At 45.2% G+C, this 16510-nt stretch overlaps 1 protein-coding gene across 1 annotated transcript in view; it reads right to left on the bottom strand.

Moving 5' to 3' along the window:
• LOC311134136 (arf-GAP with GTPase, ANK repeat and PH domain-containing protein 1-like) overlaps positions 1-9458 on the bottom strand; it is a gene marked incomplete at its 5' end in the record, with an annotated part of 28446 nt that extends 18988 nt beyond the window's left edge. The window contains 6 exons of the mRNA XM_084167729.1: positions 125-259; positions 546-687; positions 942-1027; positions 3076-3163; positions 3385-3443; positions 8297-9458. Of these exons, the coding sequence (XP_084023855.1) occupies positions 125-259; positions 546-687; positions 942-1027; positions 3076-3163; positions 3385-3443; positions 8297-9458 (1672 nt within the window). The remainder of the gene's footprint in view (positions 1-124; positions 260-545; positions 688-941; positions 1028-3075; positions 3164-3384; positions 3444-8296) is intronic.
• Between the last annotated feature and the right edge of the window lie 7052 nt (positions 9459-16510).

Raw genomic sequence — 16510 nt, forward strand, 5'->3', positions numbered from 1 at the left:
TCTTTCTAGATGCCGCTATAGATGAATTTCAAATTGGTTTATTGATTCAAATTCCAGCTACATTGTACTGAAACAACAGAACAAGGAGCAGTGTGTGTGTTTGTGTGTGTGTGTGTGTCCTCACCCTCGGTGAAGACGCGGTTGACATTGAGGCCGTAGGTAGCGCATGTCTCGTAGTAGGTACAGCGCCTCACGTCTGAACACAGCTGTCTAGCCCTGGCATCCTCTATCACCCGAGGGTTGGTGCTGGTGATTTTATCTGGAGGAAGGAGGAACTACATCAACTACATCCCATTGAAAACCTTAATAAACCTTTATAAACACATACAGATGCTATCTTTAGTATAATATAGAGCAGGGTTTCTTAAACTATGGGTCGGGACCCAAAGTGGGCCCTGGACATGTGAGAGGTGGGCATCAAGTTATGAGAATGCATCTATAGGACAATTTGGGTCACGGGAGGACAGTCGATTTCTCATTTGGGTCTCAAGCTGAAAAAGTTTGCACACCCCTGTCATAGAGAGTGGGTATGGGTGGGGTCTTACCCTGGGTTCCCACCACTATGAAGGGGATCTCAGCGATGTTACGGTGGATGCCAAGCTCGCTGTAGTTCCTGTACACTTCCTGGAAACTGGCCTCGTTCTCCAGACTGAAGACCAGGATGACCCCATCCACCCAGCTAGCCATCTGGAGAGGAGGGGAGAGTAGGGTGGGGTAGGGGAGAGGAGGGGAGGTGGGGGGACGGAAGAGGAGACAAATGGGGAGAGAATAAGTGAAAGAGAGAATTGTCAGAGGAGAACATAAAAATAACAGGTGAGAAGAGTTAAACAGTCCAACATATTCATTCATATCACTGTGTCAGAGTGAACCCCTGTCAACTCCATGTGCTTTAAGGGGGACTCACTACTCATCAGTCTGTAGTCAGTAAAGCCTCCACCTACCTGTGCATCCGGGGGTCCTGTCTCCTCCCTGATCAGCAAAATGTGACTGTTGCCTTCAACAAGTACTTCCTTCTTATACCTGCCCCCTGAGAGAGAGAGAGAAATAAAGAAAGAAAGAAAGAAAGAAAGAAAGAAAGAAAGAAAGAAAGAAAGAAAGAAAGAAAGAAAGAAAGAAAGAAAGAAAGAAAGAAAGAAAGAAAGAAAGAAAGAAAGAAAGAAAGAAAGAAAGAAAGAAAGAAAGAAAGAAAGAAAGAAAGAAAGAAAGAAAGAAAGAAAGAAAGAAAGAAAGAAAGAAAGAAAGAAAGAAAGAAAGAAAGAAAGAAAGAAAGAAAGAAAGAAGAAAAGAAAGAAAAGAAAGAAAGTGATACAGTAGTATTTTCTATACAGGAATGCCTTAAGGCTTAAGTACACGGTATGATGTCAAACCAGTGTTCATTTCGTCAACGAAAATAGTGACAAAGATATTAGTCAAACACCTATTTTTCCCGTGGCAATTGACGAGACTATAACTGACTAAATAGACCCAGAAAAAAATATTTTTCATTTCGGTTTGATGAAAACGGGACGAAATTATCTCTGTGACTAAAATCTGACTAGTAAGTGGACTGGACAAGAATTTTTGGAGAGATTGAGAGCTTTTCAGTGTTATTTGTTTGGTCCCATCAAAAGCATACATGACATAATTGTAAGGCTTTCTCATTGCAATGTTGGAATGCTGTTATTAGTGGAAAATAAATACCATGTCCAGGTCATTCACGAGTCACCTCTCTGCCCAGCAACCTTTTTCCAATTTGGCGGCAACAAATCATTGATGCAAATAAGGCACACGCCTTGGCTACTCTCCCGGTGGTAAAGCTCCCGGTAGAAAAGGGGGCAATGAGTGGGCCTCCCGAGTGGCGCAGCGGTCTAAGGCATCACTACAGATCAGGGGTTCGATCCCAGGCTGTGTTGCTGCCGGCCGCGACCGGGAGACCCATGAGGCTGCTCACAATTGGCCCAGCGTCGTCCAGGTTAGGGGAGTGTTTGGCCGGCTGGGATGTCCCTGTCCCATTGCGCTCTAGCGCCTCCTTGTGGCGGCCGGGCGCATGCACGCTGGCTTCGGTGGCCAGCTGTACAGTGTTTCCTCCGACACATTGGTGCGGCTGGCTTCCGGTTAAGCGAGCAGTGTGTCAAGAAGCAGTGCGGCTTGGGGGGGGCGTGTTTCGGAGGACGCATGGCTCTCGACCTTCGCCTTTCCTGAGTCCGTACAGGAGTTGCAACGATGGGACAAGACTGTAACTACCAATTGGATATCACGAAATTGGGGAGAAACAAGACCGAATGCAACGTCTCAATTTACAAGACTACACCCATTTCCTATTCCAGCGGTATGACAACAGCAATGACAACAACATCACTCTCACCAGACGGAGCTCTTGGACGGTTCCACTGAAAAAGGGGTAAAAAGCACCAAAGAATAAAAAACAAAGGGGCAATGTTTGGAGCCACTTTATTATCGTGTTGATTCAAACAAGACCGAATGCAACGTCTCAATTTACATTTGAGTCATTTAGCAGATGCTCTTATCCAGAGCGACTTACAGTAAGTACATTCATCTTAATATAGCTAGGTGGAAGACAGTGTTTGCACCCACAAGCTGATGCGGAAAAATACTACCAACCTCAAGAGACATCTGAAAGTGCATCATCTCAATATATACGCTCAGGTAATAACAGATTGGTAATGCTAGCTAGTTAGTTTGCAGCAACCTATCAGACCACTACTTATGACAGAACTTTGATTATAATATAGCTGCAGTATGTCAAGGGGTGTTCTTCTGCTAAATTTGGCTGTTGGGAAGAGAATCATGCGATAGGATGTTATGCAGAACAATATGTTGGTAGGACAAGGCTAAGTATGTTTGTGCACATGGAAGTCAGTGATTTATGTTTACTATAGGTTAATGATGCAAAATAAATGCATTTATAGTTGACTAAAATGGCCCACTGTTTTTGTCATTTTGACAATAACCAGACTAAATCATTATTCAAATGACAAAACTTTGACTAAAACGTAATGATATTTTAGTCAAAATGACTAAGACAAGACTAAATCTAAAAAAAGAGTGCCAAAATTAACGCTGTGTCAAACTCACCTTCTGGGTTCTCCATGGGCTGGTAGCTCCCGCTCATGTGTCTGTGGACCAGGGCTGACTTCCCACTGCGGAGACCTCCCAACACCCCCTGGACACATACACAGAAGGATATGTTTACCCCACTCTTTCTAATATAGTGACATGTTTAATCATACTCTACAACAGCTACTTCTATTTACTACTATTATCATCAACAGTATTCCATTATACACTATCACTGTCGTTGTCTCTGTTGAAGCAGAAACAAGACTACACCCATTTCCTATTCCAGCGGTATGACAACAGCAATGACAACAACATCACTCTCACCAGACGGAGCTCTTGGACGGTTCGACTGAAGGTCCATTCTTGACTATTAGCGCACGCCGCTGTGGACACAGAGAGAGAGAGAGAGAGAGAGAGAGAGAGAGAGAGAAGAGAGAGAGAGAGAGAGAGAGAGAGATGAGAGAGAGAGAGGAGAGAGTGAGAGAGAGAGAGAGAGAGAGAGAGAGAGAGAGAGAGAGAGAGAGAGAGAGAGAGAGAGAGAGAGAGAGAGAGAGAGAGAGAGAGAGAGAGAGAGAGAGAGAGAGAGAGAGAGAGAGGGAGACTGATTAAAACATAAGGTCAATGTCGTGATCACGTGTTCCCTCTCCCTTTCTGCCTCCTGTCTACAGCCTGCTTAGAACAGGGGAAACTTTCAAAGTCACCGGCCGTCTCGCTCTACAGCACTCTGAAGCTGTGAGGAATGCCGTGCCGCGCCATACGCACCCTGTCACAGGTCCAGATGGCACAGACTACAGTGTTAGGTGAGGAAGGGGGGAAGGGAAGACGGAGAGAGGGAGCAAGTGAATGAGGTAGAGCCGCGAAGGACGAGTGCAAATTAATTGCACAGGCTCAGTAGTGAGGCTCAAGTTCATTAGCAGCTCTGTGGACGGAGGCAGAGCGAGCGTGCCAGTGTGTGTGTGGTTGTGTGTGTGCGCGTGTTTGTGTACACGTGTGTGTACGTATGTGTGCCTGAGCGTGTATGTGAGATGATTACCAAACATTCTCCATTAGTTTTATTCATCCAAAAGTTTTATTCATCCAAAACACAAGCCTCAGTAGATTTCACCATCATTTTGATGCAGCGCAGAAAGCTGAAAAATGAGGTGTAGAGAGAGAGAGAACATTTCTGTGTCCACAGTGGAATGAGAACTTGGATGTCCTCCGAGCATCATAATTACTGGGTAAATGTTATTTCACTGCATCACCCAGAGGTGTTCAATAATATCTGAAAAGCACAGACAGGGGTCCTCACAACAGGTAACTGCCAATGAGTAGAGACTTGTATTGAAGTCACATAATTTTCTATCTATATACTTACGCAATAGCCATCACACAGAAAAGAGGGAGGTGGAGATTCATGGAGGACACCCTATGCTCACATGGGGGCCAAGAGGATCAAGTCAAGTCACACTACTGCATAGCAGAGAAGAAGAGGACTAGTAGGTCCTGTAAGATCCTGAAAGTGGATGCCAATCCCATTCCTCATCATGACAGAGTCAATCAATAACATTTACATTTTACATTTTTGTCATTCAGCAAGACACTCTTATCCAGAGTGACTTACAGTAGTGAGTGCATACATTTTCATACTTTTTTGTAATGGTCCCCCGTGGGAATTGAACCCACAACCCTGGCATTGCAAGCGCCATGCTCTACCAACTGAGCCACACAGGACCTAAGAGTGCATTTGCTCAGATGTTGGCCTGAAGACTAATGGGAATACAATATGCAGTAGAGCACACATAGAATAAATGTGAAATTCCTTTACAAGGTTTTGTGTGCATCTCAAATGGCACCCTATTCCCTATATAGTGCACTACTTTTGACCAGAGCCCTATGGTCCCTGGTCAAAAGTTGTGCACTATACAAGGAATAGGGTGCCATTTGGGACCCTAAACAACACAGGGTTAGACTGCAAGGGGAGAGAGGGGGAGAAGAAAACTCCACCTAACTATACTGAACAAAAATATAAAAGCAACATGTAAAGTGTTGGTCCCATGTTTCATGAGCTGAAATAATTTTCCAAAGGCACAAAAAGCTTATTTCTCTCAAATGTTGTGCACAAATGTCTTTACATCCCTGTTGGTGAGCATTTCTCCTTTGCCAAGATAAACCATCCACCTGACAGGTGTGGCATATCAAGAAGCCGATTAAACAGAATGATCATTACACAGGTGCACCTTGTGCTGGGGGCAATAAAAGGCCACTCTAAAATGTGCAGTTTGGTCACACAACACAATGCCACAGATGTCTCAAGTTTTGAGGAAGTGTGCAATTGGCACGCTGACTGCAGGAATGTCCACCGTTGTGAACAGAGTGCCCCATGGTGGTGGTGGGGTTATGGTATGGGCAGGCATAAGCTACGGACAACGAACACAATTGCATTTTATCGATGAAAATGTATCGATACCGTGACGAGATCCTGAGGCCCATTGTCGTGCCATTCATCCGCCGCCATCAACTCATGTTTCAGCATGATAATGCACGGCCCCATGTTGCAAAGATCTGTACACAATTCCTTGAAGCTGAACATTTCCCAGTTCTTCCATGGCCTGCATACTCATGTCACCCATTGAGCATGTTTGGGATGCTCTGGTATGGGATGCTCGTGTACAACAGCATGTACAGTTCCCGCCAATATCCAGCAACTTCGCACAGCCATTGAAGAGGAGTGGGACAACATTCCACAGGCCACAATCAACTGCCTGATCAACTCTATGCGAAGGAGATGTCGCTCTGCATGAGGCAAATGGTGGTCACACCAGATACTGACTGGTTTTCTGATCCACGCCCCTACAGTTTTTTTTAAAGGTATCTGTGACCAACAGATCCATATCTGTACACATGTAAGTCATGTGAAGTCAATAGATTAGGGCCTAATGAATTTATTTCAATTGACGGATTTCCTTATATGAAATGCAACTCAGTAAAATCTTTGAAATGGTTGAATGTTGCGTTTATTTTTTATTCAGTGTAGTTTCAATGTATGGAATCAATTGGGAAATGTTAGATTTTATGTAAACTTCCCCTTTAAAAGAAGACTGAAGTTATGGATGGGAAATAAAAAGCTTCAAAAGATGAACAAGCAGATTCATTCTGCAGGGCTGCAGATACACACACATACGCTTGTACATGGACACAAGCACAAACGTACGCGCACACACAACTGTGGACATATTCCTGATTTGGGCAACAAACAGCCTCTTACACACACACACACACACACACACACACACACACAAACGCACACACACACATGCAAACGGCCATATAAATGATGACACTGCCTCAATCAAAAGGGCCTTTGGAGGTAAAGCTGTGTTGAAGCCAACTCCAGTCAGACAGTGTGATCCTTTCAGACACTGAATCCTCTCTCTGTGGGGACACACCAGCAGTGAGGGAGTCTCCACAGACACACATTATATATTGCCTGTGCTTTGCTGTGCGCACCAGCCACACCTCAGTGACAATATGGTAACACAGCCACCACTTTCTTCCACTCTTGCTCTCAGGAGAGATTACATTTAAACAAAATCCTGGTACCCTTCCCAACCCCCACCGGACAATTTCTGTCTGTCTGTATGTCTATCGGTATCTCCCTCTCTCCATTACCCCACTCTCTCTAACCCCCCCTTTCCAGCGTCACATCGCCAACCAAATAGCATCTATTGCCGCTTGCTGTTGCCATGGCAACCCTTCTTCCAGAAACTGCCTGGCTCTCAGCACAATAAATGCTCTCATACATACAGTGGTGTGTGTGTGTGTGTGTGAACACATTTACACAATTGTAAATCAACACACATACTATATTGATTAATATTGATGATATGGATATAAGACAGACATCATATTTACTGAGTTAACAAAATACAATTCAAACGTTGAAAATCTCCCAAAATGTTGATTTTTTTCATGAACTGAATTACCTTACCCAAACTCTGATTGACACCATCTGCAATAAAATATTTTGCAATCAAACTGAAATGCCCCCCAAAATGTAAATGGCTTTGTATCTCTTGTTCACCCAATCCCAATGTGGAGTCATTGAGTTAATGGGTTTGATTTGGATGTTGATTAACTCTGCAAGCAGAGCAGGAAGGGTCCCTTTCCGTCCTCCCTCCCTCACCCCTGCCCCCTCACTCCTCCCCTTCAGAAGAACACAGCTCTGTGTACTCCCACCCTTAATTATTCATGTCCCACTTACTCCTGACAAATTATTCAGCACTTACACCAATCCTACATACTCCTTCATCACACACGTCTACAACAGCACATTCGCAAAATAGAGTGAAATCTGAATATTTGATTACGGTGGGCTCTCTCACGTTTTCTTGTGACTGCTTGGAGTTGGAGAGAAATTTAGGCCAAGTAGGTTTTCATTGGCGGAACCATTACTCTTGGGAGCAGGAGAAGCGTATGCAGGTTGTCCTCTCTCTTTATTCAACCTCTTTCATGCCTAACACCCAACTGGACCTTTGAGTGGATGTGCTCATTTTACTGTATCACATGAATGCATCATCATTCAAGTGATATCTTCTGTATTATATACAGTATGTGACTATGTGTGAACGGATTATAATGCATAATGCAATTTCCCCATTGTAATTCCAATTCTCTCTGAGGGTCCATCGAGGCATAGTGGCCATTCAATAACTCCAATATATAAGCCTCATCTTCTTTTATGACCAAGAATGCATCACATGGCACCCTATTCCCTATGTAGTGCACTACTTTTGACCAGGCCCCATAGAGCTCTGGACAAAGGTAGTGCACTGTAAAGGGAATAGGGTGGGTGCCATATTGGACGCAGCCCAAGGCTTGCCCTCTCTCTTCAAGGTCTTCAACCTCCTTTTCTTCACCACATCCTTGCACAGTGCATCCTGACCTACAGTGTGAGGTTTTCTGGCCAATAGGGACTGATGATGGACAACCATCTGGAATGAGACCACACTGCACTAGCACCTGTTTACTGCACTAGCACCTGCTTACTGCACTAGCACCTGCTTACTGCACTAGCACCTGCTTACTGCACTAGCACCTGCTTACTGCACTAGCACCTGCTTACTGCACTAGCATTGTGTAAACCATTAGAGTAAGATGGTACGGCAAACCATAATAAAGTCTGAAATGGAATGGGAAGGGCAGCTAGCCCTGGTGGGGGGGAATGGTGGTTAGTTGGGTATGGACGATATCTTACCTTCCTCCTCACTAGAGCCCCTCTGAACGGGCGTGTAGATAGGGGGCGCTGTGTTGGAGCTGGGAGGCGCAGTTGTACTTTTTGTGAAGATCCCACTGATAAACTTGAGCATCTTGCGGTCACGGGCGGGGGCGCGCTGGGTGGTCCCCCCCTGACCCTGGCTGTCCTTCCCTTTCTTCAGGTCCTCAGAGAGGGAGTGCAGGTCACTGTTGTCCAGAGTGCGGCTCTTGCCCTTCCTCGGCGGCTTGGACATCTGGGGGGTGGGTTGGGCTGGCAGGGAGGTGGAGCCTGTCTTCAGCCGGTCCCCTCGGGGGCTTTCCCTGGTCACCACGTCCGTAAACCCTCCCCCCACGGGGGCCCCCTGGCGAAGGAGGGTGGACCTGCCGTCACTGTCCGCCCAGGACGCCCGGTAAGGTCCCAGGGAAGCCACAGCAGCTGTCATTGGCGACCGGTCCCCTATGCGGTTGTCTTTGCGGTCCAGACTCTTGGCGGATGGAGGCATACTCTGATTGGCTTCCCTCAACTCCCGCCGGCTTACAGCACCGCCCCCGGCATGTGACCTCATCAGGACCTCAGGTCTCTGGATGAGCCTGGGCGGTACGGTGATGGGCATGCTGCCCCGGGAGAGGGTGTTGCTTGGGTTGCCCATCACCTCCTCGCCCCTTGGAAACAGCATGGGTGGCTCCCTATAGAGCTCTGTTTTAGGGCGGGTTCCCTCTCTCCTCAGCCCTCCCACTGAGGGGACATCTGACACCCCTGCAAGTCCCTTCACTTGGTCTTTCACATTCTTCGGTAAGAGGGGAGACTCCTTGCTCTTAGTCCCCAACGTGACATCTTTTGAGGAGCCTGGACCACGACTCTCTCTCGCCTTCATCTCAGGCTTCTCCCTCTCCTGAACAGGCCTCCCAAAGTCCTCCTGCTCCTCTTCCTCCATCTCTGTGTCCCCCTCGGGACATGCATGTCCTCCCTCATCCTCAGTGGTCCTGCTCAGCTCCTCATCCTCCTCATCCTCTGGGCCCTCCACTCCTGCTCTCCCCAGAGCAAGGGTCCGTTGTGGCTGGGGCCCGATGGACCCTCCATCACCCCCCACAGCCTCGACCTTGACCAAGGTAAGGGAGATGAGGTAGGTGGTGCGTCTCTGTAGGGTGCCCGCGTGGCTCATGGGGGCGGCAGGCTGGAAGACAGGCAGACCAACCTCAGCGGAGTGGCAGCGCCCTCGCTCTGACCCAGACAGACCCACAGGGAACAGGCATAGCAAACCACAGCCGGAGGCTTCACCACAGAGACAACAGCCAGGCCAGACACCAGTCAGATGGTACTGTCAAACTACCTGGCGTAGGGATACGTCTGATGTGGGTGAATGGTAACTTTGTCAAGAGGTGGTTGGAGTCTTGCTGGATTGCTTCTTCAGGCTTCTGAACCCATGATGTGAAAACTCAAGAGTCAGCACAAGCAAGACAGAGAATCACTCTAAAGTATCTTGAATTAGTGGAGCATACTTAACAAGGCTAAGTTACTGAATTAAGTCTAGACTGTAGTTTTTCACCTCCTCTTTGCTGATGCATAAAGACGCCACTGGACGCCTCCACGGGTTCATTCACAATCCTCCCTTTCTCTTTCCCTCCCTCTCTCCATACGCAAGATTAATTATACAGCCCAAAGCCAGGGATCTGAGATTGCTTTCCACGATCTTGATGTTTGAGACTGGGTAGTCTGGAATTATGATAGAGTCAACAAATGAGCTTGGTCCATTTCTCCACCAAGACTGTACTACGTAGTTCCCCACTCCACAAAAGCACACAAGATGAACTGCCTCAAGCCAGTCTTCAGTCTGTAAGCTTTTCTTCAGATCATTTCTTCATTTCTATTGAAGAATATCCATTGTACGCTTCAGAAACTTCTTATTTTCCTATTCCCATTACATTTGATTGGTTAACAAATAATTGTTGCCATTTTTATGTCGCACCGTCACAGACACCAAAGGGTATGTACCGTGGTAAAGACAAACCAGACATAGCAGGCAACACAGCAAACAACCGCTTTAGCTGACCCAGCAGAGGAAAAACATTTTGAAGGTAAATATGAGAAAAAACATAAATATGGAAATCATTTACGTGTCGCAAAGCGTGTGGTGGCGAGACTCTCCTTCCGACTGCATGCGAGGCAAAGACACACTAATGTCATGCATGAATCACGTATGCACGTCGCATGGATCAATGAAAGGCAGGCTGCAAACATCTGTTGTAATTCCCCCAGCAAAGAGAAGCAGAGATGGTGGCCAGATAGGCAGAACACAGTCACTGTTTCTCTGTTCCTCTGCCTGTAATACTCTTATGTACAGTAGGTTCCTTCCCTCCCTTCCCTCACTGCATCCTCTCCTCCGGGTGTCTCAGGCAATTAGCAAGTCAATAAAATGTGTCTGTGAAGCAGAGCGCAAGCCCACTGGCTCAGCTCAGCCCCTCCTCCTTTCCTCCTCCAGCTCTCCTCAGGGCCACTAGCCTCTCCGTTAGCCAACAGCTAATCCAGCTCCAGCCTCAGCTCCAGGCAGGCAGACAGACAGAGGGGAAGGCTGAGGGTGATGCGTCCTGGAAGAGATGCCTGTCCTCGGTCAAGCCCACACGTTCTGTGGCTCGTGTCGGATCAGACAAAACAAAGAGGACAAAAACCTCTGCCTCCTCCTACCCATCACTTGCTCTCTCTGTCTCTCTCCCTCACGCTCTCTTTTTCAGGCAATCTCCGGGCAGTTCCCGCTCTCTCTCTCCTTCTCTCCCCTCCCATCCTGCCTCTCAGGAAAGAGGGAGAGAGCGATGATGCACTGGAGGAAAAAAAATAGTTGAAAAATCCCACAGACGTCACAGGGATGAATGAAAGGAGAGAGCGAGGGAGGAAAGAGAAAGAGAGAGAGAGAGGAGGATAGGAGAGAAATGAACAGGAGAGTATGTGTGGGGGAGGGTATAACCAACAAATAAATAAGGTGGTTTGAAAACAAACTGAATGGGTCATAAATCTTGGGGAACAGAAAAGGGAGGGGATGCGTAGAGAGGAGAGAGAGAGGAACAGACAGGAGGGTAGCTAAAGGTGGATGAGAGGAGAGGAATGCAGGAGATAGAGGAAGGGAAAAGGAGAGATGGAAAAAGGTGGAAGAGACAGGAGAGGGGAGAAGGCTCTTTCTATCCTCTCCCTCTTCTCTGTCTTTTGCAGTCACACTAGCTCCATCTCCCTCCAGAAAAGTTCCCGTCAACCCCCTCTTAAGCAGTAAGCGTTGTGGGTAGCAACAGCCTACTCCCCCCCCCCCCATCTCTTCCACCTCTCTCACATGGTGGGCTTGCCTGTGACCAAGGTGTTTGGAGCTCCAGGGCATTACAGTAGTGAGTCACATGTCTGTCTCCTTCATCCCTCTCTCTCTAAACCAGGGATATTCAAACTGGGGTTTGCGGAGGTACTGCAGGGGGTCAAAAAAAGTCATTCGGAAAGTATTCAGACCCCTTGACTTTTTCCACATTTTGTTACGTTACAGCCTTATTCTGAAATTGATTTAAATGTTTTTTTCCCTCATCAATCTACACACAATACCCCATAATGACAAAGCAAAAACAGGTTTTTAGATTTTTTTGCAAAAAAAAAAGAAAAAAAAAAGGAAATATTACATTTACATAAGTATTCAGACCCTTTACTCAGCACCTTGGGCAGCGATTACAGCCTCGAGACGCTATATTGTTCTCTGCAGATCCTCTCGAGCTCTGTCAGGTTGGATGGGGAGCGTCACTGCACAGCTATTTTCAGGTCTCAACAGAGATGTTTGATCGGGTTCAAGTCCGGGCTCTGGCTGGGCCACTCAAGGACATTCAGAGAGTTGTCCCTAAGCCACTCCTATGTTGTCCCTAAGCCACTCCTATGTTGTTTTGGCTGTGTGCTTAGGGTCGTTGTCCTGTTGGAAGGTGAAGCTTTATTTTTAATACATTTGCTAACATTTCTAAAAAATCTGTTTTCGCTTTGTCATTATCGGGTATTGTGTGTAGATTGATGAGGAAAAACATTAATTTAATATATTTTAGAATAAGGCTGTAACGTAACAAAATGTGGAAAAAGTCAAGGGGTCTGAATAGTTTCCGAATGCACTGTATATATACACTGAACAAAAATATAAAACGCAACATGCAACAATTTTTACGATTTTACTGAGTTACAGTTCATACAAGGAAATCAGTCAATTGAAATCAATTCATTAGGCCCTAATCAATGCATTTCACGTGACTGGGCAGGGGCGCAACCATGGGTGGGCCTGGGAGGGGAAAATGTTATCTTCTCCTTGCCGTGAGTGTTTGTGTGTGTGTGTCAGACATTGAATGAAAGAAAAGGTGCCATGAGGAGAGAGAGAGATTATGCTCGCACTTTGTTTGTTCATCATTAGTGACTCACACAATAAAGAGAAGCGTAGGTCCAATATTAGAAACTGTAACACATTATCATAATTGGCCCATCCTTTAATCACATGACTGAATGATACATGTCACGTGATATCCAGCATGTGTATGCGTGTTTACATGTACGTGGCTGAATGTTTTGTGTGCTCACTGTGGGAGGGGCTTCACTGTGTGTGTGTGTGTGTGTGTGTGTGTGTGTGTGTGTGCGTGGGTGTTACCCACCTGTGTCACTTGTTTAATTAGCTGAAATCTGTGAAGGACACCCACAGAGTGTGGTGATGAATCATGTCCCCTCTAAACTTAAATTACACTGTGACACGTACACAAAATGTTGCATATAGAACCTCAGAGAGAACACACACACACACACACAGGTGAGGTACTTGAATGGTAAAGCATGTAAAAACATATTGTGAACTAAATAAATCAAATATCCATTGAACACAACAAGTGCAAACTGCACATCAAAGTTCAAAGATCACACACAAGACAAACATTCCAGTGAGGGGTGACGAAGCCATAGCATTCAACGTGGTGTCATGTTTGTATGTCATTGTTGTCATTGTTCCTTTAGCTGCTGTGACATTTATCAAGGCCACCACCACCTTACTGTGTAAAGAAAGACTGTGTTCCCTTTCCTCGGTGGACCACGGCCCACCGTTGTCCTTATGCTAATCTGACAATTGACACAAGCTCTGTTCTGCTTTCTGGTGTAATTGCCGGCATCAGAGTACTAACTTGTCTTCCTGAGGTGTGACCTCTTTCTTAAAGGAACACATCATAATGACATCGTAATGACAATTAATATCCTCCTGTCATTAAGGGTGCGGGCAGTGTGTGTGTGTGTTTGTGTGTGTGTGTGTGGGGGGGGGGGGGCACACACACACACAGAGCTTATGACCCTTGAATCATCTGCAATGCAAATGCCATGATGGAAAACGCACATAAAAGAGTGCGTAGGTTGGAATGATGTGCCTACATGCCTTACACACAGACACTGCAGAATGAAACATACGCGCACGCGTAGGGGGAGTGGGTTCAGAAATCTAATCAGAGCTCTTGAGAGAAGATCTGGGGTGTTTCGAATCGGCCTAATTGCCGCAAAACTGCAAAATATGAGATCTGCAATAACACAAAGAGAGCAACTGACAAGTCTGCATCTGAATGATTAGGACTGGAGATTAGGATAACATAAACAGAATCGTCTAACTGCCACACCAGTGGAGAGAAGCCAGAGGGTGTGTTGCAGTGAGCTGTGGTCTCCTGTCTCTGTGTCTCTCATAGAGATGGTAGTCAAGGTGAATAGTGTCCGTGACATTTGGACAGATCTCATGACAAGGAGTGTAACCTGCTGTGAGGAAAGGCTAAATGACAGCACAAGGTGGAGGGACAGAAGAGAGAGGAGGGAGGATAGGGGGTAAGACGGGGGCGGGTGCATTTATGGGGGTGAAGATGAGAGTGCTTGAATTAGGGTGGAGGAGCTAGGTTAAGTCCAGGGAGTGCCGCTTGAGGTGGTACTGTACAAGTGTGTGATGAAAGAAACAGTATGGGGAAGGTAAGGAGCATTTTTTTTATTTGTGAAGTAAGTAGGGTGCAGGGGAGGGAGTAAGCTGTACCAAATTGTCTGCCTGTCTCCTTGAGGCAGGAAGTGGCTCTGCAGACAGACAGAGGTAATAGGGACAACCATAGAAATATAATTAATTATATTTCTATGGGGCCAACAACGACGAGTCCCGCTGCCATGACAACGTTTTCAGGGACACGCTATCGGTAACCACAACGTGCATAAACGCACAACAAACCTGATTGCTCATTATATTGTGTCACGATTGTTAGTTCAGGGCATGGAGGTTTGTTTCATGTTAGATTCAGATACGATAATTGAATAGTAAATCCAACAACATCCTTTACCACATTTACAGTTTGTAGAATCAAAGCAAACACGTGACTAGTACCAAAGAGAGGAAGTTGCTTGATGTGCAATGCTGTAAGGATGTAAGGATGAGGAAAGGTAACCATTTTTAAAAGGCACAATATGCAGAAATCGCTCCGTCATTTCCTGGTTGCTAACATTCGATAAAAATGTGCCTAATTTCAGTTTATGTGACAAAACAAACAAAACAAGTGTAGAGAATCATTATAGCATCCAAACCGCTGTGAAATGTATTTTCAATAATCAAATTTTTCTTTTCAGCTATTTGAAGCTGGTGTACAAAACTGAAAGTAAAAGACGCAAAAACTAAACTTAAGAACAGAACGCATAGAAATAGCGCACATAGAACAGATATACCGCTTCTTAGACTTGCTTTCAATGAGAATGACAGATCTATAACTCTAATTTCTATGTGAAATTGGTCGGGTTGCCCAAAAAGTTACATATTGCAGCTTTAACCAAAACAGTAGCAAAACATATGAGGCTGCATAGATAGCAATAGAAGTCACAAAGACATACTGTATAGGAAGAGAGATACAAGGTGTTGTCTGCATCACTTGAAGGAACATGAATGTCTGTCAACACAGCATGGTCACACTGATACATCAGTGTCTCTCTATTCCTACTGTCTGTTGGCAGTCCTGTCTCAGTTTCTAGCTGTAGCGTACTGGGCTGACTGACACGGGGCCTGACCAAGGTTATTATAGTTTGGTGGTTTTATATTCGTTTTTATTTCTATTCGTTTTTCGATTTTTATTTGAAATTCAGTTTAGTTTCAATTCGTTTTCAGACCTGATTTACTCGTTTTTCTTTAGTTTGAGTTCTAGTGTTAGGGACTCAAAGTAGCGGATTTCTTCCCTGTTACCTGGTGATAGCTAGTGATAGTGATACACAAGCTAGGCCTATTTGAACATTGACATCTCCTGTCAGCATTTACCCGGCAGATTCAGAAGCTTGAAAACCCCATTTAGATTTTTGCCCAAAGTTTAGAAGAAAAAATAAATAAAACGGAACATAATTCATGTTAGTATTTATTTTACTTTAGTTCGTTTTGGAGTCAAATATAATAGTTTCAAACGGGTCTGTTAATTATTTTATTTCAGTTTACAAAATTGTTTTTTCATCTTTAGTTCAGTTTTAGTTTACTATAATAACCTTGGGCCTGACACACGCCTGGCTAGAAACTGAATCTGTGTCCTATGGGCACCCTATTTTTTACATAGTGCACTACTTTGGACATGGGCCCTGGTCAAAAGTGGTGCACTATAAAGGGAATAGGGTGCCATTTGGGACATAGGCCTACAAAAATACTAAAATGTGGACTTTGGGGTGAAGTGTTTAAATACTGTGGGTTCATTGGTCACTTCGACCTCTGCAATTAGCATTCCATCTCTCTCTCTCAATCCGTTTGGTCTCTAGTTAAACACACATCATACAGATTCTTTGTTAAAGTCAGATAAAAGGAAGGTGAGTATGTATTTCTCTATGGCTACTGGTTGTGTACAGGAGCTGAGGCAGTTACAAAAACATTTTGGGTGGAGGTTTTGGGTGGAAGTCAGCTAAGCAGAGTGAGCTGTAATATAGGACTTCCACTTTCTCAGCTGAAGTGAGGAGACAATGGGATAAAAAGAGAATCAGAGTGTTCAGACAAGCCTTGGGTCGTTCAGAGTCCAAATAGAATCTCTCAGTGATTAAGTATAAATAGAGCGTCTCATATTTAGTTGTTTTTGAAGCTGCACTTCGGAGAAAACAGTCTAGACATCGCTTCAATTTCCTAACAGATATTGATCAAGTATAACACAACAACAAATAATGTCTCAATGCTTCATATTTATAATATACATTATGTGCATCCAT

This window comes from Coregonus lavaretus (assembly GCF_964263955.1).
Source record: "Coregonus lavaretus genome assembly, chromosome: 8".
Lineage (NCBI taxonomy): Eukaryota > Metazoa > Chordata > Actinopteri > Salmoniformes > Salmonidae > Coregonus > Coregonus lavaretus.